Below are 25,880 nucleotides of genomic sequence, written 5' to 3'. Positions count from 1 at the left end.
ACTGCCTTTCCTCCACCAGGATGCTGGGCATGCAGGTGGACTCTGCCTCGGTGGGAAGACTCCACTGAGGGTCCCTGATGATGATCAGCCTGAAGAGATTCTCACAGGGTGGGCAGGGTGCCGGGTATCAAGACAAGACTGAACGGTGTTCTTTAGCTGTGACGCCTCTGGCCTGGTGCTACCAGTGTATCTGATTCCACCATCTCGGAGGGGGCTGGATTCTGTTCATCAGGGAGAAGTCAATGTGAGCTGCATGGACATGCAGAGCTGCTCCAGACAGACGTGGAGTACTCAGCCCTGCAGCTCCCTACCCACTGGCCTTTGCATATTCATTTAGTTATCTATACATTCTGTATAGAGACAGAAATTGAGATGGGAAGGGGAGGTAGGGAGAGAGACACCTGCAGACCTGCTTCGCTGCTCCTGAAGATTCCTCATTGCAGGTGGGGGCCCGGGGGCTTGAACCTGAGTCCTTGTGCATGGGAACATGTGCTCTCAACCAGGTGCTCCACCATCCAGCCCCTTCCCTGACCGTTACACTGGTCATCTGTCCATCTTGCTCACAGCTTCTGGAATAGCATTCTCCCATTCCCAGTCCACTTAAATAGTCATTTAAGTAAATGACACTAAAGTGCTTGTCAATAAAAGTTTAGTCCCCATGCCCATGCTGGGGTGTAGCCTAGTGACCTGAAGTTTTAGGGTGGGCTGGGAGGATGTTCTCATAATATTTAGAGAAACTGGTTTTTGTTTTTTTTTTTTGCCTCCAGGGTTATTACTAGGACTCAGTGCCTGTGCTATGAATCCACTGCTCCTGGAGGCCACCTTTTCCATTTTGTTGCCCTTGTTATTGTTGCATAGGACAGAGAGAAATTGAAAGAGGAAGAGAGAACAGAGAGGGGGAGAGAAAGACAGACACCTTCAGACCTGCTTCACTGCCTGTGAAGCGACCCCTCTGCAGTTGGGGAGCCAGGGGCTCGAACCAGGATCCATACGCTTTGCTCCACGTGCGCCTAACCTGCTGCACTGCACTACCACCCGGCCCCCAAGAAACTGGGTCTTTTTTTGCAGTTTGGAATACTATTCATATTTACATAGCAAGTACTGACTGGAGACGTTCTCTATAGCAACATGCCTTGAAAATGTGTGTGCTATATCTCTTACGTGCAACCTTCTCACTCAGGAGCCCCTGTTTGCTGCCCGGGTGGTATATGACCTCCTCTTCTATTTCATCGTCATCATCATCGTTCTCAACTTGATCTTTGGTGTTATCATTGACACTTTTGCTGATCTCAGAAGTGAAAAACAGAAAAAGGAAGAGATTCTCAAGACCACTTGCTTCATCTGTGGTGAGTGTTCTGTGATGCTGAGCTCTGTCTGTGGCAGCTGGGAGGTCCTGATTGCAGAACGTTGGGCACAGTTCAGATTATGTAACTGGCTGTTGGACTGGGATTCTCAGCTTCCAGAAATAGGAGAATCACATCCCTAAGGCCTCCCATTATGCTCCTGCTGTCTGTTTGGTTCTCTAACTATATAGTATGTTCCAGGATGTCAAAAGGTTCCAGCTGGCAGCCACTGAGAATAAAGCTCTTTTTATTGCTTTTATTATTAGTGACTCAGCAGAGTTTTAGAGATACAAGATCCCAAGAGCATAATGTCATACTTGTTATGGGCAATATAAGTCACCACCCCTTGCACCAAATAACCAACATAGTTCTCGCTAAGTCCAAGAGACATCTCTGTTGTCGTTTTTGCAAGTTGAGTTGCTTTAGTCACCTGTATTCCATGTGTGCGTGAACCTGGTACATGAGCCATCCTGCTCCAACTGCACCTTTCTGGGTGGCACAGCAGTGTTCCCATGTACACATAGTCCAGACTTTTCTTGACCTCGTCACCTGTCGCTCGGCATTCAGGTCTGTATTTCAGGCTGTGGTGGTTTACACCAGCATTGAAATTGCCGGTACATAGCATCCCCAGAGCAAGTGTCATCACCCCACCCACCCCAGAGGCCCATCCCTTCTGCTCACCACCGTTCTGTTGTCAGGTTGTCCAAGGATTTGTTACTGTCTGTTGATTTTCTTTGTTTACTTTCTACGAGTAAGTGGAAGCATGGCATTTCTCTTCCCCTTCTGGCTGACTTCACTTTGACTAGTGCTTCAGGGTCAATGTATGCTGTGGCCAGTGAGGAGCCCCGTCTGCCCTCACCTGTCATGGCCTCTTGGGTGGTCTCGGTGTCTTGGAGATCGTGAACTGTGCTGGCAGCTTCCTGATGGTTTAAAAGGATTGGTGGTGGGAGCCACTGTTTCTGCACAGCCGATTCTCCAAGGACTGAAGCTGTACAGGAGACGATGTGGCACTCTGCATTGGTCAGATGGGGACTGTGTGTGTGGCGGGGGTGGGGGGGCATCCCAGCAGCCTGAATGCCCTGCACTGAGCTGTCTCTTGTTCATCTGTTCACATGACCCGAGGCTTGAGTCAGGCCCTCCTCACCAGCTCTGGCTTTTCCCAGCAGGGGGCTGATATAAACCAGCTCAGCTCACTGCATGGCTACGCTCCCACACTTAATCTGGGCCTCGTGATGCCCTTGCCTGGCTTCATCTGTCTCATCTCCCACCCAGGCACCTCAGGTGAGCACCTGGTAAACCATAGAGAAGGGGTGCCTGACTGCCAGGTTAATAGTGCAGAGCCGGTGATCCCCCCCCATAGATGTGCTTCCAGACCTTGTCTGTGCCTACTACCCCATTCTAGGGCCTCCGTTTGCTCACTCTCCTATCAGAAGTGCCATTCCTGCTCCAGAGCCTTAAGTAGGCTTCACAAAGAATCTTCACCTTCCCACACACACACACATGCTGTGCAGACACCTGCAGCAGCTGGCTCATCCTTCTCAGACATGGGGGCCCAGCTTCCTAGCAACTGTTAGCACCTGAGCCCTAGTGCCTTGGCCCCCCTTCTCCCCACATGCAGCTGGGAGCACCCCATTACCTGAGCCTCTTCCAGCTGTGTTCTTACCAGTGCACCTGAACCCACACACCCATAGCTGCACCTAGATTTACAGACCCACCCAGGCAGGCACCCCCAGACTTCTAGTCCACTGAGTCTAAGGTCTGACTATGCCCAGGTCGGGGCCCCTTCCTGATTGACCTCTCTCCTGCCCTGCCCTTCTTGACTTCTCCCAACTCTGTCCTTCTAATTGGACACCAGACCCTGTGAAGCCTTCATTCTAGAATCTCTCTCCTGCTCACTACTCAACGGGAGCTGCTTGCCACCATTTCCCACACATGCTGGATGCTGGGATGCAAAAATAAATGAGCCCTGCAGGTCAGGCTGAGGTGGAAATACAACACTGTTCCTAGCATGGAGAGCACCTGCTCCTGGCCGTGCTGGGGGTGGGGGGGGGGGTGATCAGGGCAGCAGCTGTAAGGAGAGCTAGAGGTAGGGACAGTTTTCAAAGGACCTGGCATGCCTGAATATGGTGAGGCAGTGACAGCCACTGCACAGTGTCAGCTCAGGCCTGTAGGTGGCTTCCAGCCTCAGGCTCCCTACAGAAGGAAGGACAGAGGTCTGGAATGGCTTTTGAGAGGCCAGTGTAGTGTCTACAGACACACGCTGGAAATGGAAGAGGGATCAAGGAGCTGAGGGTGTGTATGTGTGTGGGGGGACTCTGTCCCCATTTTCTCTGGTCCTTGTGTCCTGTGCACTGAAAATAGGTGGTGGTCACCCAGTTCAGTGAAGAGAACAGAACAGCGAGGCATGGAAGGGCCCATTTATTAGGGGCAGAGCAGCCCTCCTGGGAGGAGAGAACAATAGAGAAGGGATGAGGGAAGGGTCCTCGTGTGAGGTGCCATCCTGGGCAAGGACTGGGCCCCTTACAAAGAGCTTTGTCTCTTGCGTCCAGGAGGAAGTATCACAGGCTGTGCCTGACAGTGTCCCTCTGACGGTTGTATGGCAGCCTCAGGAGAACCTCTCGAGCATGGTGTGTGCTGATGACAGGGGACCAAGGAGCTCTGATGGTAGAGCTTCTGTGCCACAGGTACAAACTTGACTTAGTTGCAGTCAATTTGGGGAAATCTATTTGGCTTTTTTTTTTAACATTATTTTCCCTTTTGTTGCTCTTGTTGTTTTTCATTGTTGTTGTAAGATAGGACAGAGAGAAATGGAGAGAGGAAGGGAAGACAGGGAGAGAAAGATAGACAGCTGCAGACCTGCTTCACCGCCTGTGAAGTGACTCCCCTACAGGTGGGGAACCAGGAGCTTCGAACCAGGATCTTTACACAGGTCCTTGCGCTTTGCACCACCTGCGCTTAACCCACTGCACTACTGCCTGACTCCCATCTATTTGGCTTTTTTTTTTAAATCACTGGACTCTTTTTTAAAATTTTTATTTATTTATTTTTCTCTTTTGCTGCCCTTGTCTTTTTATTGTTATTGTTACTGATATTGTTGGATAGGACAGAGAGGAGGGGAAGACAGAGAGAGGGAGAGAAAGACACCTGCAGACCTGCTTCAGCAGCTGTGAATCAACTCCCCTGCAGGTGGGGAGCCAGAAGCTCAAACGGGGATCCTTCTGCCAGTCCTTGCACTTAACCCACTGCGATACTGCCCGACTCCCCTATTTGGCTTTTTAAACCAGATCTTAGCTCTGACTGATGGCAGTGCTGGGGATTGAACCTGGGACCTCTGAGCCTTAGGCATGAGAGTCTTTTGCAGAACCACTGTGTTGTCTCCCCTCCCCTCCTCCTACTTTGTTGGTAACAGCTCTTTTGAGAGAGAGAAGAGAGCAGCAGCACATACCCTGGAGCTGTCTCACTTGACACATTCAGCTCAGTGGCTTCTGGTGTTTAATCCATCACCACGATTCATTTCAGAACATTGTCATTACCTCCCATGAAACCCTCAAACCCTTATGCCATCACAGCCCAAGCCTCCCTCAGGCTTCTCACAGAAGGGGAGCCATGGAGTAGGTGGTCTTTTGAGACTCACCTGTTATCTGCGAGTGTGATGTCTCTGAGGTCCAAGTTGTCACTTTACCTGTGCTCCACCCTTTTTTGTTGCAGAAAATGCCAGGAGTAGGAAGACCCTGCCTGAGACCTACCTCCTTGGCTGGTCCCTGCCATCAGCTGTGACAGCTGCTCTGGTCCCTCAAGGCAGAGCTATCTGTGGGCCGATGTCTGTTTCCTTTCTTATGGTTTGACAGGTTTAGCAAGGATTGACAGACACTAGAGGAGAAAGGGAAAGAGTGAGAGTGTTAACACAGGGGACAGGCTGCAGAATCTGATAGGACACATGCACGAGCCAGACCATAAACCAGAGGACTCGAAGGCACTGGTTCAAGCACATGGGGGGGGGGGAGGTTTCACAGCGCCTGGTCCTAGTAGCCCAGATCAGAGTCTGCCTGAGTGCCGACTGGCAGGTGAGTGGCTGCAGACACTGCAGGATGGATACCTGGCTGCTCGAAAAGATGGTGCTTTTGTCTTTGGGGATCAAAGGGATGGGACTGGAGGTGGGAGACCGCCACCGGCTGGTCTCACTTGTATGTGGAATATTAAAAACCTAAAACAAGCTGGTCTGCAAAAGTATGAGAACCAAACTGACTCAGACTCTGAAAACTACAGTGGTTATGTGTGTGTGTGTGTGTGGGGGGGGTGAGTAGAGGTGGAGGCTCTGTTTGGTGCAAGCTGTATTGCAGTGTTGTGATCAATGTAAGGAAAGTCAATGAATTAAGCTCTGTGGAGAAGGTGAGGCTTGGGCAGGATCCCCCAGAGCTGAGGCCCTGAGCTGGGGGGAGGGGAGCAGGGCAGAGGCTCCCAGCCAAATCTAGAGAGGCCAGTGCTAGCCATGGCTTAGCTGAAGCTAAGAGCCCCTCATAGGGACCTCCCTCTGAGGACATGGGAGTCACTGAAGGCCCCAGGGCAAGGAAGAGGGAACACTGCGTCTCTAGGCTCCCTCTGGCCTCAGGATGGATCAGAAAGAGCAGAGCATGTGGACTGAGGTGGCAATGCAGTCCCGAATGCTGCAGGAAGGGCGAGAACCATCCAGAAGGGCTCCTGGGCTTTGGCTCGAGCAGCTGGAGGAATGGAGATGGAAGGTCGGGCAGGGTTGGGAGGGCGCTGGGTTTTATTTGGGGCACGTTGAGCTGAGCTGATGACAGGTCAGTGAGGAGGCAGAACTGCCAGCCAGCCAAAGCACAGGCCCTTTTCCCATCCTAGTCGAGGACGCAGATTTCCTTCCCTATCACACTTTGTATCTTGTCCCAAGAGCCTCTTTCAGAGCCCAGTGCAGGCCTCTGTGGCTTCTTTGTTTAAATATATTCTTGGCAAAGCACAGCTAGAACTGGGATTCACTTTGCTGGCTGCTTCTGCACAACCAGCCTGAGCCCCAGCCGCCCACTGACTTGGCAGCCCGACCCCTGTTTCCGCAGGTTGCTTCATCTCCCTCCAGGCCTGTGGTCCACTTGTCAGCCTCGCAGAGGACACTCTCTCTGAGCCACGCCCAGGCCCCCCTCCTGGCTCTGGCCCCCTTCCCCACCCCAAGAGCTGACTCTCACTGTTCTGATTAGCAACTGTGCCTGTTCCTACACAGTCACTTTGACTAAATTTTTCTTGGATTCAAGAGTCCTGTTGAATTGGACAGTCTGACATGGCTGCTTATGGACAGTGAAGTTTATATTTCTAACAGGACTGTGCATAGAGAAGACATCAAGAAATCACAGCCCTGTTTTTAGAGTTCTTCTTTCAGCCGTAACATTTTTAAATGGCACACTTTTTTTTTTTTGCCACCAGGGTTATCAGTGGGGCCCGATACCTGCATGGCAAATCTACCACCACTCCTGGTGGCCATTTTCCTTCTATTTTATTTAGTAGGACAATGAGAAACTGAGAGGGGAGTGAGACAGAGAGACACCTGCTTCTGCACTTCTGAAGCTCCCACGCTCAATAAGTGAGGGATCAGGGGCTCCAACCCAAGTCCTTGTGCACTGTAATGTGTGCGAGCTCAACTGGGTGCACCACCACCCTGCACTTAATGGCACGCTTTTACAGGAATAGAGTGAAAAAGCAGGTGAGGGAGATAACATAGTGGCTCTGCACAGAAACTTTCATGGTTGAGGCTCTGAGGTCCCAGGTTTAATCCCTCTAAAAATACCCTAGAGCTGAGTGGTGCTTTGTTAAAAAAAAAAAAGAGGGGGGGAGGTACCACAGCAGGGACAGGCTCTGGCCTGTGTGGCACACAACAGCAGCGCACCGTCTGGGTGAGCTAGTCCACCAGCGTGCACTCTGACTGAGAGAATAGTGGCCCCTGACCCCAGTTTGCATTTCCTGTGTGTTACAGGGCTAGAGAGGGACAAGTTTGACAACAAGACGGTGTCCTTCGAGGAGCACATCAAGTCAGAGCACAACATGTGGCACTACCTGTACTTCCTGGTGCTGGTGAAGGTCAAGGACCCCACGGAGTACACGGGCCCTGAGAGCTACGTGGCCCAGATGATCCTGGTGAGTCCCTGGCAACCATTTCCCCTAGTCTAATGGTTCCGGCGATCTATTTGGTAACTGCTTACCAGGGCTGCCAGTCAAGGTGTAGTGGAGCCTGAGATGGTACTAACTCAGGGTGTATCTGCCCACCTCTGGGCCCCCAGACCTGGAGCATCCCGGGTGCTCACTCTAAGAGTAAGAGATGCATGGTGATGTGACCGGGAGGGGTGCACCCGGTTGAGCACACACATTAAGTCACCCAGTCCCCACCTGCAGGGGGGCAGCTTCACCAGTGGTGAAGCAGGTCTGCAGGTATCTCTCTTCTCCCCATCCCACCCTTTTTTTTTGCCTCCAGGGTTATCACTGGGGCTCAGTAGAGCGTCACAAATCCACTGCTCCTGGCAACCATTTTTAACTTTTATTTGATAAGATGGGGAGGTAGAGAGACAGGCACCTGCAGACCTACTTTACCAATTTGGAAGCTTCCCTCCTGCAGGTGGGGAGCAGGGGCTTGAACCAGATCCTTGTGCATGCTAATGTGTGCCCTCAGCTGGATGCACCACCACCTGACCCCCTTTTTACTCCCATCTCCCCACCTTAATTTCTCTAGCCTATCAGAATAGAAGGGCAGGGGGAAGAAAAGTGGCAGCAGAGAACAGTGGGTTCATAGTGCAGGCACTGAGCCCCAGCGATGACCTTGGTGGCAGTAAAATAAGAAAGCAATACTCGGAGGTACTTGGAGGTATGAGCCACCAGCACTGCAGACACCAGGGCTGAGTGGTGCTCAGCCTTATCTCTCTGTCTCTCTCCCTGCCATGCCCAGCTGTCTAGAGCTCCTCTCTGCCATCAGAGGCTCCGCTGAGGGGGCTGGGTGTTCACCAGTCACACTCTCTCCATGAGAGCAGCCTGGCTGGGGGGTGACCATTAGCACGTCAGGCGTGCAGAGCCCCATGGCCTGGTGAGTGGGTGCTGGTGCTGCTGTGCTCACCAATGGGTATTGGCTGTTCTCTCAGATCATCTCGAAGAGCACAGGGCCTGAGGGGCTTCTGACTCCTGTTTCTGGGTCTCAGGGAGCCTATGTGGCCTTGTCCCGCAAAAAGTGCCTATCACAGCAGGGGCCCGGGATGCCCCCTGTCACCTCTGAGCTGTCTCCTCACGTTCTCCCCGTGTGTCGTGGGCAGAACTGACCCACCAGCTTCTCTCTGTCTCTACTCAGCTGCCCCTCCCTCTTCTGTTGGGCTTTCAGGAAAGTCATGGTGTGTATTTGCACCGAAAAGCACGTGACTTTCCCCACAACCCAATACATCAGAAAAGTTGTCATCGTGTCACTCAGAGGCTATGCGTCTGTGGTCCTCACCCAGATGCCTGGGAACCATGATGCAGCCTCGACCCAGCTGGAGCTAGAGCAACAAGCAGCCTCGTTCCCCCAGAGTGACTTAATGGGGGGGGCTGGTGGGAATGGAGAGAGAGAGAGAGAGAGAGAGAGAGAGAGAGAGAGAGAAGGAGGGAGGGGGTGAGGCTTGTGCAGCACCACAGGGAGGAGAAACAGGACAGACCTGACCGAGCTTTTGGCTTCTGTGGGACAAGCCCAGCAGGTAATTCCCACCTCAGCCATGCCCAGACCTGGATGGCCAGGCCCCCAGGATTCTCCTCCCAGTCCCTGCAGTGTGGCCAGCATCCCCAGAGCGAGGTGGGTGGGCTCCAGCTCCTGCATCTCCCTGTTCTCTGGCCAGCAGAGCCCCCAGGAGAGTGAGCACCATGGAGGGAGGGGAGACTCACTGGCAGAAACCATTTTTGGGGAGAAGCCCCAGGGGGCTGGGGTCAGTCCTGAGCCTTGCCCTCCCTGCAGGAAGCCTGGGGTGGGGGGGGGGGACCTGGCTCCCAGAAGGCACAGGGCCCATGCACCCAGAGTTCTGTGAACTGCTCTCATGTGATGACCATGAAATCAGATGTTCTGATTGTCTTATTTCTCATTCATGTTAATCATGCAAACGACATCTGATTAAGGCAATTACAGAACCCCAGCATCTGCGGGCCCTTTCTTCAAGGCTCTGGCCCTCAGAGTAGCCGACTAAGGGCGGGTAGGATCCAGAAGCAGGGCTAGGGAGACAGTATAGTGGTTCTGCAAAACATGCTCCTGCCTGAGGCCCCAGGTTAAGTCCCCAGCACCACCATCACCCAGAACTGAGCAGGGCTCTGGCCTCTCAGAGTCAATGAAGTATTTTTTTAAATGGAGAAGGTATACACACTCAAGGCCTCATCCCCCCCACCCAGTGAGGGCTCAGGTCTTGGTCAGAGACGGCCACTCCTCACCACCTCCTGCCTGTACCCACATCTTTCCCAGGTGCAGTGTGTGTGTGGGGGGTGGGAACCCAGTGTCACAGCTCCATGTGTGTTCAGACAGAAGCTCAGGACTGAGCAGTACACTGGCTGGTCTTGCTTAGTTTTCTAAATTGCCACCAGGGGGATAGAGTCAAAGAAATCAACAGAGGATGGGCAGACAGAGGAGAGAAAGACAGATCCCTGCAGACCTGCTTCACAACCCGTGAAAAAACTCCCTACAGAACTGTGATACTGTGACCCCAGCCCCTCCATTAGGGGGCTCTAGCAAATCAGGCCAGATGCACAGGCTCAGGGCTCCCCTCCGCAGATGGGGAGTTGGGGGCTCAAACCAGGATCCTTATGCTGGTCCTTGTGCTTTACGCCATGTGTAAACCCATTGGTTTCTGTTGTTGCCAGGTTCAATCCCCCACCCCATCATAAGCCAGAGCTGAACAGAGGGAGAAGAGAAGATGGAGAGGGGAAAGGGGAGACACCCATGCAGCAGCCTCTGGACAGTCTCTGTCCAGAGCCCTGGTGGTTGGAGCTGGCCTTCTCCCTCATCCCTCTCCCCCTGAAGGCTGTGCCTTCCTGTAAACCTATGAGCACATGCTACCTGTGTCACCTCAGGAAGGCTGTGCTGCTGTGAGTAGAGGGACCGCATCTTCCCATGGTGGGTGGCTTACAGTCCACAGGGAGGTGCATCCCTGCCACCTGACTGTGCCTGCTGTCTCTGCTTGCCCCTGCCCAGGCCTGGGTGTGTGCAGGCTTCGGGGTGTTCCAGGGGACACTGCTCCCAGCTGCACATGGGGCCTGAGTTTCCCTGTATCGGTGTGAGAGCAGTGGGCTCTGATGACTCCCAAAGGCTTTTCGGATGCTCACAGGCACAGCTCAGGCCCAGGGCCTGCACATCCATTCCTGAGCTGCTGACACCGGCAATGTGCAGGCCACATCCAAGCAACTCTGCAGGACTGTGCGCTTGAACTCAGGGCCATGGCTGAGCTGGCTCAGATGCTACTGAAAACGGCAAGGTGCCAAAGCAGTCGCTGTCCTGGGCCCCACAGCTGACCTTATCCACATTCTCCCCAGGGCTCACAGCCCCACGGCCCCCACCCCATCTCAGCAAGTGAACGGCACCTGACCAGGGCACACTGGGGGCTACTGTGTGGGGGCCACAGATGGGAAAGTGGCCAGTGCTGAGTCAGACTACCCACTGAGGCTGGGCAGTGATCACCCAGTGAGCCAGCCACACGGCACCATTCACAAGGACCTGGGTTTAAGCCCCTGGTCCCCACTGGCACTGGGGACGCTTCACAAGTGGTGAAGCAGACCTGCAGGTATCTTTTTCCTGTCTCTTTGCCCTGCCCTCTTCCCTCTCTCAATTTCTGTCCTATAAAATAGGGGTGGAAAGTAAAAATGGCTGCATTCAGGATTCAGTGCTGGCACCAAGCCCCAACAAATTGGGGGCCAGGAGGTGGCGCACTGAGTTAAGTGTACATAGTACTAAGCACAAGGATCCCTGTTTGAACCCCTGCCTGGCTTCCCATATGCCCACGGGGTGGGGTGTCACTTCACAAGTGGTGAAGCAGGTCTGTAGGTGTTTCCTAGTCACACCCGGTTTTCCACCACTAGTTTGCACTCACTTTTCACTCCACCCTCTCCACGTCACATCCTGTTTTCCACCCTACTATTTCCTTTTTGGCAAGTATAAATATAGCTGCTCTTCTGATTAAACACACATGGGATTGCCTTCTGGCTCCGAGAGTCCCAGAGTCTCCTGCAACACTAGCACCGGCACGAGTTCCTGATCCCTCTCCCATGCAGCAGCCTAGGTTGGCTGAAAAATGGTGAAATCACCATTTTTAATAGCTGAGTAGTATTCCATTTTGTATATATATACCACAGCTTGCTCAGCCACTCATCTGTTGTTGGATGCCGGATAGCCTGAGGGTGCTTCTTCCAGAGCAAGTGCTCTCTGGGTTGGAGAGAACTCCACTGGAGCCAACCTAGACTGTGGTTGGAGAAAGGATGGTGCTGAGAAGCCGGACAGCTCGGAATGGCACCAAGCACTAACAGCACACAGATCAGTCTGAAACGGGCCCAGGACCTGGGCAAAATCCTGGAAGCCCGTGAGGAGACAGGCGAACTCACCGACAATAGCTTCAGTGATGCTTTTGTAAACTCACCAACAAGGGAAACAAGAGAATCTAAACCACTGGAGCCTTGTCAAAGAAGACCTGCCTCAGAATGAGGAGAGTCCTTAAACCCGAAAGACACCCTGCTGAATGAGGCGATGTTTGCATACCAGTATCAGACAAGTTGATGATGTGCAAAAGAAAAGAAGCAACTCATACAACTCAACATACAAAAAGAAGAGTAGCCGGATTTTCAGATGGGCAGAGGCATCCATCAGAGATGAGAAACAGACACACAGCAGGTGTTTGTTGTAAATTACGAGGGGCATCCAAGTCCACAACTCACGAGCTCTCACCTCACACCTACCAAGAGGGTGACTGTCCCAGCAGTGAGTCCACGGATCCTGTGTGGTGTCCAGGGGCCAACACAAGGCCGAGAGGTCAGGCAGAGGCTTACGAGGGGCTCAATGCTCCAGAGGTCCAATAAGTGACCACAGGACTCAGCAGTGACAGCTTCAGTCACAGAATCGGGTGGCAATACTCAGGGGAGGCTACAGAAGGAAAACAGAGAAGGCAGCCCTGAAACTGAAGGATGCAGAGTCAGAACCCTCGTTTTATATTTTAAAAGCTGTTTTTAAGATAAATATATTTATTATGGAGAGAGACAGAAATTGAGACGGAAAGGAAAGAGGGAGAGAGACCTACAGCACTGTGCCACCACTTGTGATGCTTCCGCCAATCCTTCAGAACAGATCTTACACCTAACTTCATTTTCACTGGGGCAGGGGAGGAGGATGCTCTGCCTTCCTTGATGGAGTATTTCATCTCTAGACAGCTGCCTTTCTAGTCACAGAATGACATTTCCATTTCTCCCTGACAGCTGGAAAAGCTCTTCTGTAAAGCATACATTCCCCCCACCCAAGAAAATACTCTGGCTTTCTAGTTTTCCTTCTCCATTGATGTCCTGTCATTTTTAACTTTTAAGAAAGGTTTTCTAGGGTGTACGTGTGAGTTTTAAGATTACTGATGAGCATTTTGAGTGTGAGTGATGGTTAAAAAAAAAAAATCCAGTTCACCAGATTCTGAAATTCCAAGTGAGCTGAGCCCAGGGCTGGCTTATCTACAGGGACAGCTCTAGCTGATAGGCCACTAGCTGGGCTTCTATTCCGCTCAGTACTGAGGGGGATATCACAGGCTCCAGCTGTAACTTTGAGAAAAGACTTGACTTCCAAGAGTCAACTCTCCATTCAACCTGAAATCCTGTATTTGATAGTACAAACTGGTAGCAGCTGGGATAGGAGTTTTGGAATGGTCCATGGTGGCTGTTTCTGAAGTAAAAGGCAATAGTCGACGTATAAAATCCTTTGCACTGCTTTCTCTTTGCAAGAGCTTCACCCCTCAGAGCTGAACCTCAGCTAGAAAGAGGGAGAGAGGCAGAGGGTGATGAGGAAAGATACCACAGCTCCCAAGTTTTCTCTGGGATGGGGGGGGGGGTTTGAGCTCAAGTCTGGGTCATGAACATGGCAGACCAGACACCCTCCCAGGGGAGCTGCTCTATGGGCCCCAAGTCTACCACATTTTCTTGGGTTGTCAGAAAAGTCATGATGCATGTCTACATAGAAAAATATGTCCTGAGGGGGCTGGGTGGTGGCACACCAGTTTAACACACATAATACTCTGTGTAAAGACCTGGGTTCAAGCCCTTGGTCCCCACCTGCAGGGGGAAAACACGAGTGGTGAAACAGGTCTGCCAGTGTCTCTCTCCCTCTCTACCTCCCCCTCCTCACTCAATTTCTCTCTGTCCTACCTAGTAAAAATTAGAGAGGGGAAAAGGGGGAAATGGGCTCCAGGAGCAGTAGATTCACAGTGCAATCATCAAGGCCCAGCGATAACCCTGGAGGCAAAGTGTGTGTGTTCATACGCACAGGTGTGCACTTTTCCAACAACCCAATATGTACAAACACCAAACTAGCAAAAGGAGAAATCAGGGAACCCCTCCCATTTACAACCACATCAAAAAATGAAGCATCTTGGGGGCTGGGCAGTAGTGTACCAGCTTAAGCACACATAGTGCAATGCTCAAGGACCAGTACAAAGATCCTGGTTCGAGCCCCAGCTCCCCACCTGCAGGGGAGTCACTTCACAAGTGGTGAAGCAGGTCTGCAGGTATCTATCTTTCTCTCCCCCTCTATCTTCCCCTCCTCTCTCCATTTATTTCTGTCCTGTCCAACAACAACAGCAAGAACAACAATGGGAAAAATGGCCTCCAGGAGCAGTGGATTCGTAGTGCAGGCACTGAGCCCCAGCAATAACCCTGGAGGAAAAAAAAAATCAAACAATGTGCACTTAACCAGGTGCACCACTTCCCGGTCCCCCAAGAATGAAACATGTTGGAATGAATCTGACTAGAGAGTGTGGGACCTATGGAAGGGCATGGGGGACAGAGACCGCCAGCTAGTGAGGGTCCCGGGCACTGAGGAGGGCCACCACGGACGTGCTGTATGACTCAAGCACTGAGAACTCAGGGCAGTCCTTATCACAACCCCAAAGGCGTTCTTTACAGAGATCGCTCCAGAAAATCACAGAACTTACTTAGAACTGCAAGAAACCTGTGTAGTCAAGCCTGCAAAAATAAATAAATAAAATAAAAACAGGCTGAAAACCCCTTCATTTCAAACTATATACTACAGATCAGAAGTGATTAAAATACATGGTCTTGAGCAAAAGCACAGAGAAGTGGGATGGAATATCTTGTAATAAGTGTGTGTGTGCTTGTGCACTTTTCCAAGAACCCAAATATGTACAAACACCAAACTAGCAACAGGAGAAATCAGGGAACCCCTCCCATTTACAACCACATCAAAAAATGAAGCATCTTGGGGGATAAAGATAGAGGCAGACTCCATGATGTTTAGGTGGCAGGCTGATTTATTGCAGGAGGCCCATGGCCTACAGAGGAGCAGGGTTGGGGGATGGCTCTGGGACAGCTGGACAGTTCTGGGCACGAGAACTCAGCTGAGCACTCCCTAACTCCAGGCACAGAAAGTCAGTTCAAGACATTCTGAAGACCTGCAGGTGCTACTCAGCCATAAAACAGGTCTTTGGGGACTCAATTTCAACAGCAAAGGAAACGTAAGAGACAAATGAGTGAGACTCCATCCAACTAAAAATGCTTTTCTAAAGCAAATGTAACCACCAGAAAAACAAGCCAGCCTGCTAACTGGGGGGAGGTACTGGTACACCATCTGTCAGACAAGGGGGCTAGTACCCAAACAGTCCCATCAGTGCAGAGGAGATTTGAATAAAGAACACTTAAAAAAAAAGCAAGAGGACAAACACTACCACCAAAAAACATGAAAACCAACAACCTGCTCCTTTCACTGATCCTCAGGGACATGCCCGTCAAAACCAGACTGCACCTGACATCACCTCATACCTGTGACAGTGGCTCCTGTGCAGAAGGGAGAGTATAGATGCCGGGAGAGGGGACCCTCCACATGGCCCCTGGGGACATATGCTGGTGTGGCCATCGTGAAAAGCTGGCTGAGTCCTCAAATGATTCCAAGTGGAAATGCCACGTGACCAGCTATCCCACACCTGGGGTCCATGCAACCTGTGATCACAGCAGCAGGGCAGTACAACTCAGTTATAATAACAGGTGCAGAGGGGGCCGGAGCTAACTCACCCAGTAGGGCACATACTTCACCCAGGTTCAAGCCCTCAGCACCACATAGCACTAGGGGAGGCTCCCTGAGTGGTGGAGCAGAGCTGTGGTGTCTCTCTATTCTCTCCCTGCAGGTGTCTGTCTCCGTCTCTATCTCCCCTTCCTCACTCAATTTCTCTCTGTCCTACCTAGTAAAAATTAGAGGGAAAAAAGGGGGGCAAGTAGCCTCCAGGAGCAGTGGATTCATAGTGCAGTCACCAAGCCCCAGCGATAACCCTGGAGGCAAAATGTGTGTGTGCGTGCATATGCACACATGTGCACTTTTCTAACAACCCAATATGTACAAACACCAAACTAGCAACAGGAGAAATCAGGGAACTCCTCCCATTTACAACCACATCAAAAAATGAAGCATCTTGGGGGCTGGGCAGTAGTGTACCAGCTTAAGCACACATAGAGACAGGGATCCTTGCAGTGGTCCTTGAGCATTGCACTATCTGAAGTTGAAATAAAAAAAAAGAAAATAAGCCTACTGGAAGTGGTGGAATCTTGCAGATGTGAAGCCCTGCCTGGCACATACCAAAAATAATATATATATTAAAAAAACAGGTAGAATTCTGCTATTTGCAGCAACAGGGATGGACCTACAGATGTTAAATGAACTGAGTGAGAACAGTGACATTCAGAGAAACCAAAGAGCAGAACTAACTAAAGCATAAGGCCAGTGAGTAGTTAGCAGAAGGGAAAGGGGGACAGGAGGTCACACAGGTTAGGAGGGACATCATCAGCTGGGCTCCCCGTGCTGATCAGCGTCTACAGGTGTGGGCCACGATCACGCACACCTGAGACTCACAGTCACCCAGCAGAAAGGCTCAGCTCCATCACCTTATGCTTCCACTTCCTGGGATGCTCGGGCTGGACTGAGCACTCAGAATGCGGCCATCAGGCTTTGGGCTACAGCGGTGCTGATCAGACTTGCAGCCTGTAGACTTGGGAGAGCCCCCCCCCCCCGGGGGGGGGGTCCTGCTCCCTGAAATGGTCCGCGGTGCCTCTGGGGGAGAGCTGGCCTCATGTCGCCGGGCGTCACAGGCAGGGAGCAGCCTGGACACTGGCCTGACTAGAGAAGGGTGCAAGGGGCTGAGCCAGGCAGACCAGTAACCACTATCCTGCTGCTCAGGCTGGTTAGTTCACCTCCTGTCTGTCCATCTAGTAAAGCAGCACTGGGGGAGTTAAAGATGAGCTCACACCTGCCTCCAAGCTAATAAAAAATGACAAGAGGACTGTGGTTTCCATTCATGTCAGCATCCTTCCTGAAGGGACTGACTGCTCCATGGTCTTTCTTACTGTCATCCCTCAAAGGCCACATTCAGGCAGTGTGCTCTCTAATGCAGAGGCAGACACTGAATTCCCTGCAGTTTTATCCTGAAAGAACTCCTAAAAGGAGCATGGAGAGGAGCCTGTGGACTGCACCTCAATTCTCCCAACAGCAGCCAACAGAGGAGTGTCCCCACTGCGAGGGCAGAGCTGAGCCTGTGCCTCGGCCTGATGGTACCGGTAGCCCTTTCTGTAAGGAAGCAAACCACAGAGCACGGACCCCAGACTCGCAGGAGGGACGTCCATAAAGACTCCCTTTGGCCTAGACAGTGGGACGCGAGGCTGCAGGAGCTGGAAGGTCCCTGCTGGCCAGGCTCACGTCCCCACCCCACCCCCACCCCCCACCTAGCAGCACTCTTCAAGCCTGTTTTCACAGAGAGAGATGCCAGCTGGTGCAGGGAAACAAAATGCACAATGTCACTGAAAGGAGAACCTGTCAGCAAGCAGAAGAGGCATCTCGCTGGGAACTAACCTCCACAAACCCTGGGTTTCTTTCCTAAGCCACGCTATGCTGTATTTCAGCCTGTAGTTTTCACATAACTGACGGTGCACATGGTAAATTGGACAGTGTACAAGGAGAATGTGAAATCATCTAAAGCAAACAAAAACCGCTTCAAGAAGAAATGGCCCCTGAGCAGGCACCTGCTGGATCTGTGGGTTCTCGCCTGCACAGCCCTCACTGCTGGGGGACCATCTGAGCCACCCCCTCAACTGACACTGCCAACGGGTAGGCAAAGCTGCTGCTCCAGGAATGCCCTTTTAGACCCGTAGGTGACAGGCCCGTTGGCATTACCAGCTGTTTCTTAAGCACATGCTGTGGGCTGCTCTGATATATCATGTATCAGTGATGCTGCTTCCCTCTCTCTCCCATAAATATTTCATGCTTATTTACTAATATTGAACAAAGACAGAACATGAGAGAGAGGAGCAAGTCAGAGAGAGACACCTGCAGCTCTGCTCCTAAAACTGCCCCTCCCCCTGCGGGTGGGGACTGGGAGCTTGAACCCAGATCCTCACACAGGGTAACTTGTGCCACCACCCAGCCTTAAATATTTTTAAGGTGACTGTTTTCTATATATTAAGTTAGGCACAACCTCCTGGCAACCGCAAAACAATGATACGGTGCAGGGACACTTCAAAGGAAATAAACACAGGCACAGTTGAAGGAGCAGGCAAAAAGGAAATGAACAAAACAGCAGAAATACAAAAGGGCCAGAAAACCAGAGGGGCCAGGTGGTGACTCGCCTGCTAAAGCACACGTTACAGTGCACAAGGTCTCGGGTTCAAGCCCCTGGTTCCCACCTGCAGAGGGAAAGCTTTGTGAGTAGTGAAGCAGGGCGGTAGGTCTCTCTCTGTCTCTTTCCCTCTCTCCACCTTCTAGGGACTTCCAGAGGCGGGCTACGGAGCAGCAGCAGCTGTGTTTCTCTCCTCTCCTCTCCCGGGTCAACTAGGAATACCAAAGGATATCATCTGGGACCGCAACAAGACAGGACTAGAATGACTTAAGGAACCCACCAAACCAAATACGTGTGGCTCTCGGACAGAGAGGAGACTACGGAGAGCTTAAGTGGCTGGTAACAGTCCGGCAGTTCACCAGTTGAGACACCACCTCCAGTCTGTTTCACCAACAAAAAGACTTCTGAAGGGAGGAGAGGACTCCCCTGAGACTCACCAAATGCAACTGTGAGTCTCCATTGCTACTACCTGCAGAATCTGGAGCAGCGGCACGGAGGCCCTGTGCTGACACCAGGGGACAGAGAACTAACCGGAAAACTCAGGAGAAGATCTATACCTCAGTGGCCTAACAGTGGGGCTGTGAGAGTCTCTTTGCATAACCACTGGATTATCTCTGCCCCACCCTGCTTTATCTCTTGGTCAGGAGTCAGTGATTAAGCTGGCAAATGCTAGAAGAAGAAGTGATTAAGCTAAGAAGCCTTCTTATAGTTTAAAAGCCCTCACACTCCCATAGCCTACAGTGAAGAAAAAGAACAAAAAAGGCTTTTTAAGCCACTGAGATCCAAATCAGGGATTAATATTGAAACAACTATCAACTTCTACAACTGTGAACCCTTTAATTACCTTACTTAGACACAAGTCAATCCAGGCAAGAGTGATCAGTAATTTGAAAAGTACTGACAGAGGGACCTCATAACATACTATATACTATATAGAATGGTTAAACCAACAAGAAGAAATGTTGGTATGCATGAGACCCCTTCTGTTTCATTTGGTTTAAATCCCCCCTGCTTAACACTATTCTATTTACATAACCACTTCATTCTATTTATATAACCGCTGTTAACAAGCACCTCCCTCCAGGGCATTGGTTCAATCCCCACTGTTTCATGATATGTTTTTGCTCCACCCCCCCTCCTTGTCACACCCTGATCCTCTCCTTGTCACACTCTGATTGTCACCAGTCACTTTTCTCTCCACCCTCTCTATGTCACACCCTGTTTCCACCCTACTTGGCAAGTATATATAAAGACAGCATTGTGAGTTTTAGAGTACTGTACCTTGAGTTTAGCTTAGCTCGTCTTAGATTGTGCTGCGTCCTGCATGAATAAAGAGATACTGCCTACAGCTCAACTATGAGTCCCTGGTCATCTGTTACCTGCCCGTGAAGCCAGCCCGGCGAAAACAACCTAACCCGTCGAAAACAACAAAGAAATATTGGAGAAATGAACCAGGACAAGAGTACAGCTAAAAGCCCCCCAAAGGGTGAAGCACAAAATAATGAAGTCAACATCCAAACACTAGTTAAGGAAATAATCACAGGAGTGAGTAAAGAGTTTGAAAAAATTGTCATCAGAAATGCAGAAACAACAAATGAGACTCTGGAAGAAAATACTAATTATCTCAAGGTTATTAGAGAGCTGAAAGCTGAAATAGTTGAGCTAAGAACACAACTAGCTGAACAAGCTAAAACAGTATCAGAACCAGGTAACAAAATAGATGAACTCCAGAAAACAGGAGAGAGGAGAGAGAATAGAATAAATGAGGCTGAAGACAGAATTAGCAAGATCGAGGACAAATTAGAGACAACTAAAAAAGAAGCAAGAGATCTCAAAAAGAGATTAAGAGATACTGAAAACAACAACAGAGACCTATGGGATGACTTCAGAAGAAATAATATATGCATTATTGGCTTATCAGAGGAAGAAAGAGAGGGAGGGGAAGAAAGCATTCTTCAGGCCATAATTGCTGAAAAGTTCTCTAGACAACATCAAAGACATAAACATTCAAGAAGCCCACAGGGTCCAAACAGAATTAACCCAGACTTAAAGACAACAAGACACATCCTATTTAGAATGGAAAGGAATAAGGATAAAGAAAGGATCCTGAAGACTGAAAGAGAAAAACAAAGAGTCACCTACAGAGGAAAACCCATAAGATTAGCAACAGACTTCTGGACAAAAACACTACAGGCCAGAAGAGAATGGCAAGATATCTATCAAGTGCTCAATGAGAAAGGCTTTCAACCAAGACGACTGTATCCTGCTAGACTGTCATTCAGACTAGATGGAAGCATCAAAACCTTCTCAGACAAGGAACAGTTGAAAGAATCAACTGTCATCAAGTCTGCCCTGGAAGAAGTTCTGAACGGTCTCCTATAAACAGTCAGACTACCATAAATAGGCCATATTTCAGAACATTCTAAAACTCTACAAGGATGGTGTTAAAATATCAATATTTGATATCAGTAAATGTCAGTGGCCTGAATAAATCTATTAAAAGGCAGAGTAGGAATATGGATCAGAAAACACAACCCAACAATAAGCTGTCTATAGGAAGCCCACCTAACTCAACAAGACAAACACAGACTCAAAAGTGAAAGGATAGAAAACTATCATACAGGCCAATGGCCCACAAAAAAGGGCAGGAACAGCTATTCTTCTATCTGACACTACAGATTTTAAAATAAATACAATTTAAAAAGATAGGGATGGACACTACTTAATGCTCAGAGGATCAGTCCCTCAAGAGGATTTAACAATTTTAACATCTATGCACCCAATAAGAAGCCATCTAAATACATCAAACATTTATTGAAAGAGCTACAGCAATATATTAATAGCAACACAGTAATAGTAGGGGACTTCAACACCCCACTCTCTCAACTTGACAGATCATCCAGGCAGAAAATCAATAAAGACATGAGGGAACTAAATGAGGAGATAGATAAACTAGAACTATTGGACATTTTCAGAGTCATTCGTCCCAAGAAACTGGAATACAAATTTTATTCAAGTCCACCCTCTCAATTTCTGGCTGTCTCTATCCAATAAAGAAAAGATAAATTAGAGTGACAACAAATCAGCTTCTATATATTTTTTATTTTTCTATTGCCTCCAGGGTTATCAGTGGAGCTTGGTGCCTGTACTGTGAATCCACTGCTTCTGGTGGCCCTTTGCTCCTTTCTATTTTGTATTCAATAGGATGGAGATAAACAGAGAGGCAGAGGAGATAGAGAGGGAGAAAGATACCTGCAGACCTGCTTTAGTGTGTCTCTGCTACAGATGGGGAGCAGGGGCTCAAACCTGGGTCCTTTCGTGGCTCTTTGTGCATAGCACTATGTGTGCTTAACTGGGTGTGCCTCTCCCACCTCCCCGCCCTCCCCCATATATTTATCTTCATCCTAAATGTGCATGTTATGAATCCACTAATCCAAAGTCCTGGCTGGGGAGATGTTTTTAATATAAATATTTTCCCCATTTTTTAAGTTTTGATATGATAGAACTGAGAAACTGAGAGGGGAGTGGGAGATAGGAAGAGAGATACCTGAAGCCCTGCTCTACCACTTACAAAGCTTTTCCCCTGCAGGTGGGGACTGGGGGCTTGAATCTGGGTCCTTGTGCATGGTAGTACATGCATCAAACTGGGTGTACCACCACCTGGCTTGATTTTTTTTTTTTAAAAAAAGCAACATTCATCCATGCTCTGCAAAGAAGAGATTCCCATCAGACATACAGACAGTTCAGCGTATAGAAGGGAAACTTTACATGTGGTGAAGCAGGGCTGCAGGTGTCTCTGTCTCTCTTCTTCTCTACATTGCCCTCTCCCTTTCAATCTCTGTCCTATCAGATAAAAAATTAAATTAAATTTAAAAAAATGGTCACCGGGAGCAGTAGATTGGCAGTACAGGCACCAAGACCTAGCAATAACTCTGAAGGCAAAAACAGAAATGGAGGGAGGTTCACAGCATTGCAGGTCTACATAGGAAAAGGATAGCTCAGACACACAGTAACATGACAGCTTAAGAACTGTTAAAGACAACACAAAGGCCTAAGAGTTAGCAGGAATGAATAAAATATGTCCACTGGACATAAAGTAGAAATTTTTAAAAAGATGATATAAAAAGCTCTACAAAATAAGTGATTAAATAGAGGTTAAAGAAACAAAACAGACAAACCTCTTCTTTAACAAGCTAAGAAAAAAATGATAAAAAATAAAACAGGCAGGAGAGTTATTGCACCAGGTAGGGTGCCTGCATTACCTTAGGGGCAGCCAAGCTTCCAGCCCCAACACCACATAATAGATGTTACAGCACTGGGGGGAGCTCGGGTGCTTTGTTGTCCATCTCTGAATGAAAAGGTGACCCAACTGGAGAAAGATGCTGTAATGGTTATGTAAAGTGTCCTTTGTGCCTGAGAAACCAAAAGGTACCAGCTTCAATCTCTAGCACCACCATAAGCTAAACCTTAGAGACGCTCAGGCAAAAAATAAATAAAAAATAATTAAATAATAAAAAAGATAAACCTGGATGGGCAAATCAAATATTTGTAATGCTTTGTCTCCACACAGGCACACCAAAAGATATCTCTAGTAGGTATACTTTCAGCAGACACTGCAGGAATACGGAAGGGTACTAAGAAGTGGTTATGAGCAGATATATGTGTGTGTCCGCAAATTGGACAGTCTAGGAGAAATGGGCACATTCTTAGAATTGTGCAACCTTCCAAAACTGAGCCAGGAAGACAGAGATCTTGTCACAAATGCAGAGATGGGGTCAGTCATCACACCTACCATGGAAAACCAGGGCCCAATCTACAAACTTTTCATAGGACTAACACCCGTTCGACTCAAACTCTTTCAAAAACCTAAAGAGGCTAGATGCTCTCAAACACAGTTTGTGAAATCAATATCATCCTGATCCCCAAAGCAAAAAAAAAAAAGTATAAAATATAAAATTTGCCACAGCTATGGACACCTAAATTTTTATACGGGAGCCCAAATTAATAAATGGAGGAAGAGGGTCTCTTCAATAAGTGGTGCTGGGAAAACTGGATTGCAGAAGAATGAAGGTGAACCACTTTATCTCATCAGAAACAAAAGTCAGTTCCAAATGGATTAAGGATTGGGATGTTAGACTGGAAACTATCAAATACTTAGAGGAAAACATTGGTGGAACACTTTCCCACCTAAACCTCAAGGGCATTTTGATGACAAAACCAGTCGCAAGGAAGACTAAATAAAAAGCAAATCAATGGAACTTCAACAAATTGAAAAGCTTCTGCACAGAAAAGTAATCAAAACACCGAACAAAATGACCTCTCATAGAATGGGAGATCTTCACATGCTGTACATCAGACAAGAGGCTAATAACCAAAATATACAAAGAACTCACCAAACTCAGCAACAAAAAAAGCAAATGACCCCATCCAAAAGTGGAGAAGAAGATATGACCACAATATTCACCAAAGAAGAGATCCAAAAGGCCAACAACCACAGTAGCAACAAATGCTGGAGAGGTTGTGGGGACAAAGAAGCCCTCCTACTCTGCTGGTGGGAATGTAAATTGGCCCAACCCCTGTGCAGAGCAGTTTGGAGAACCCTCACAAGGCTAGTAATGGACCTTCCATATGACCCAGTAATTTCTATCCTAGGGATATATCCTAAGGACTCAATCACACCTATCCAAAAAGATTTATGTACACCTATGTTCATAGCAGCACAATTCATAATGGAAGCAAACCAGGTGTCCAACAACAGATGAATAGCTGAGAAAGTTGTATGTATACTCAGTGGAATACTACTCCGCTATTAAGAACAATGAGCCCACCTTTTCTGACCCATTCTTGGATGGATCCAGAAGGAATCATGTTTTGGAGTGACTGGGGGATGTGTTATAGGAGGTAGGTGAGGAGGGTATCTAGGTCTAAGTAGAAACTGCTGGGTCCATACTCCTAGAGGGATAAAGAATAGGGAAGCTATCAAGGGAGGGTATTGGATATGGAGCTCTGGGGGTGGGCACTGTGAGGAAATGTGCCCCTTCTTATCCTATAATCTTGTCAATATTTCCATTTTATAAAGAAAAAAAAAAGGAATCATGTTAAGCCAGAAAGAGAAAGATGAGTATGGGATGATCCCTCTCATAAACAGAAATTGAGGGGAAAAGGACAGGGGAAAACTAAGCAGAATTTGACAGAATTTGGAGTATTTCACCAAAGTAAAAAAAAAATTGGTTGGGAGTAGAGGGTAGATTTTTAGCTTCATTATAGGGAGGTGGGGGTGGGGACACAGACTTTTGGTGGTGCAAATGGTGTTAATATACACTCCTAGTAATGTATAGTCATATATGTATCGATGTACGGCACCCAAATAAAGGAGTCTGGGATGTGGGGGCTAGTGTTCAGTTCCTGGAACATGATGGCGGGGGAAGACCTGGGGGATGTTAGAGTTTAATGTGGAAAAATAAATGTTACACATGTACCAACTAGTGTATTTTACTGTAAACTGTAAACCATTATCCCCCTCCCAAGAAAGCAAACATATATATGACTATAGACCAATACCCCTGATGAACACTGATAGAAAAAAATTTAACACAGTCTTGGCAAATCAAGTCCAGTAACACATCAAGAGGAAAATCTGTTTTTATTATTATGGTAGTTTCTCCTGATGTGTGGCAGTTTCTCCTGATGTGTGAGCTCCATGGTTGGTGAGGGTGTTCGTGGTTGGCAAGACAATTGTTGACACATGGGTACAGCTTCTCATCTCCCCGTGACAGGTGTCGACAAAACATACCCCTCAGCTTAGGTCCCATTCCACTGTCAGGCTCCCAAGAAAAAGGTCAAGTCATGAAGCGATGTGGTGGAGGGACCAGGATCTCCTGTAGAGCAGGAAATGCAGTGGCAAGCTGCTGAGCCTGACAGGACACATAGACCATAACTCAGGTGTCAGTCGTAGTGAAATACGGTAGAGTGAGTGTGTTCATTCCAGTAAGTGGCGTGTTTGCCAACACAATAGACATGAGGCTATTTGGTAGTATTCTCTCGACTTCTAAGTGCCCCACATTAAAAAAAAAGGAAAGGAAAGCAAGCATGCTGTCCTTCAGTAATGTGGATAACGGCCACAGAAGGGGGCAGCCACGCAGCCTGGCTCCTCTGTCTCTGAGGCTGAGATGATGTCAGCTGAGACTGGACCTCTGTGAGCAGGCGGAGGAGGAATCTGAGTTCAGCGGGACCTTCAAAGTCTTGGCTCTGGACGCTGGCAAAACCCTCAGTTTTCCACTCCTGGTGATGCGTTTGAAATCATCTCCAAAGCCGCATCGGCTCTGGAATCCACAGGGAAGCCGCCAGGGACTCCTGGCTGACAGGCAGGCAGATTGGAGGAGGTTCCCAGGACAGGATTTCTGGGCTTCCCGGGGACAGGGACAGGTGAGCCAAAGGGCAAGGTGGCATCTGCAGATAGTGACAGTGATCAGGGAGGGGACAGGCCTGAGGAGGAGGCCAGAGGAGTGAGGTGCAGACAGAGCTGGAGGAAACAGAATTGCTCCTTGTCTCTGTGGTGACTTGGCAGCACCTGGGGCTTTGTTGTGAGGAGTGGGCATGGGGAGGGGGCAGTTGTCCATCCGCTGGCTCCCAGCAGGCAGTTCTGGGGCCTCTCCCCGTCTCCCCAGTACAGTGACATGGAGGGGCTGGG

At 49.1% G+C, this 25,880-nt stretch overlaps 1 protein-coding gene and 1 long non-coding RNA gene across 4 annotated transcripts in view; one reads left to right on the top strand and one right to left on the bottom strand.

The window, feature by feature from the left end:
- ITPR2 (inositol 1,4,5-trisphosphate receptor type 2) overlaps positions 1–25,880 on the top strand; it is a 380,387-nt gene that overhangs the window by 346,547 nt on the left and 7,960 nt on the right. For 2 of the 3 annotated variants that reach the window (XM_007517924.3, XM_060194552.1), the window contains 2 exons: positions 1,181–1,346; positions 7,324–7,484. In XM_007517924.3, the coding sequence (XP_007517986.1) occupies positions 1,181–1,346; positions 7,324–7,484 (327 nt within the window). Of the gene's footprint in view, positions 1–1,180; positions 1,347–7,323; positions 7,485–18,336; positions 18,651–25,880 lie in introns of those variants that run through there. The other variant, XM_060194551.1, reaches the window with a different exon arrangement.
- The window catches only part of LOC132539426 (uncharacterized), an 80,792-nt gene continuing 58,532 nt past the window's right edge, over positions 3,621–25,880 (bottom strand). The window contains exon 4 of the long non-coding RNA XR_009550709.1: positions 3,621–5,213. This is a non-coding gene — a long non-coding RNA (uncharacterized LOC132539426). The remainder of the gene's footprint in view (positions 5,214–25,880) is intronic.

This window comes from Erinaceus europaeus, chromosome 7 (genome assembly GCF_950295315.1).
Source record: "Erinaceus europaeus chromosome 7, mEriEur2.1, whole genome shotgun sequence".
NCBI classification, from domain to species: domain Eukaryota; kingdom Metazoa; phylum Chordata; class Mammalia; order Eulipotyphla; family Erinaceidae; genus Erinaceus; species Erinaceus europaeus.
The sequence above is the reverse complement of the archived record's forward strand: the minus strand, read 5'-3'. Positions and strand labels throughout refer to the sequence as shown.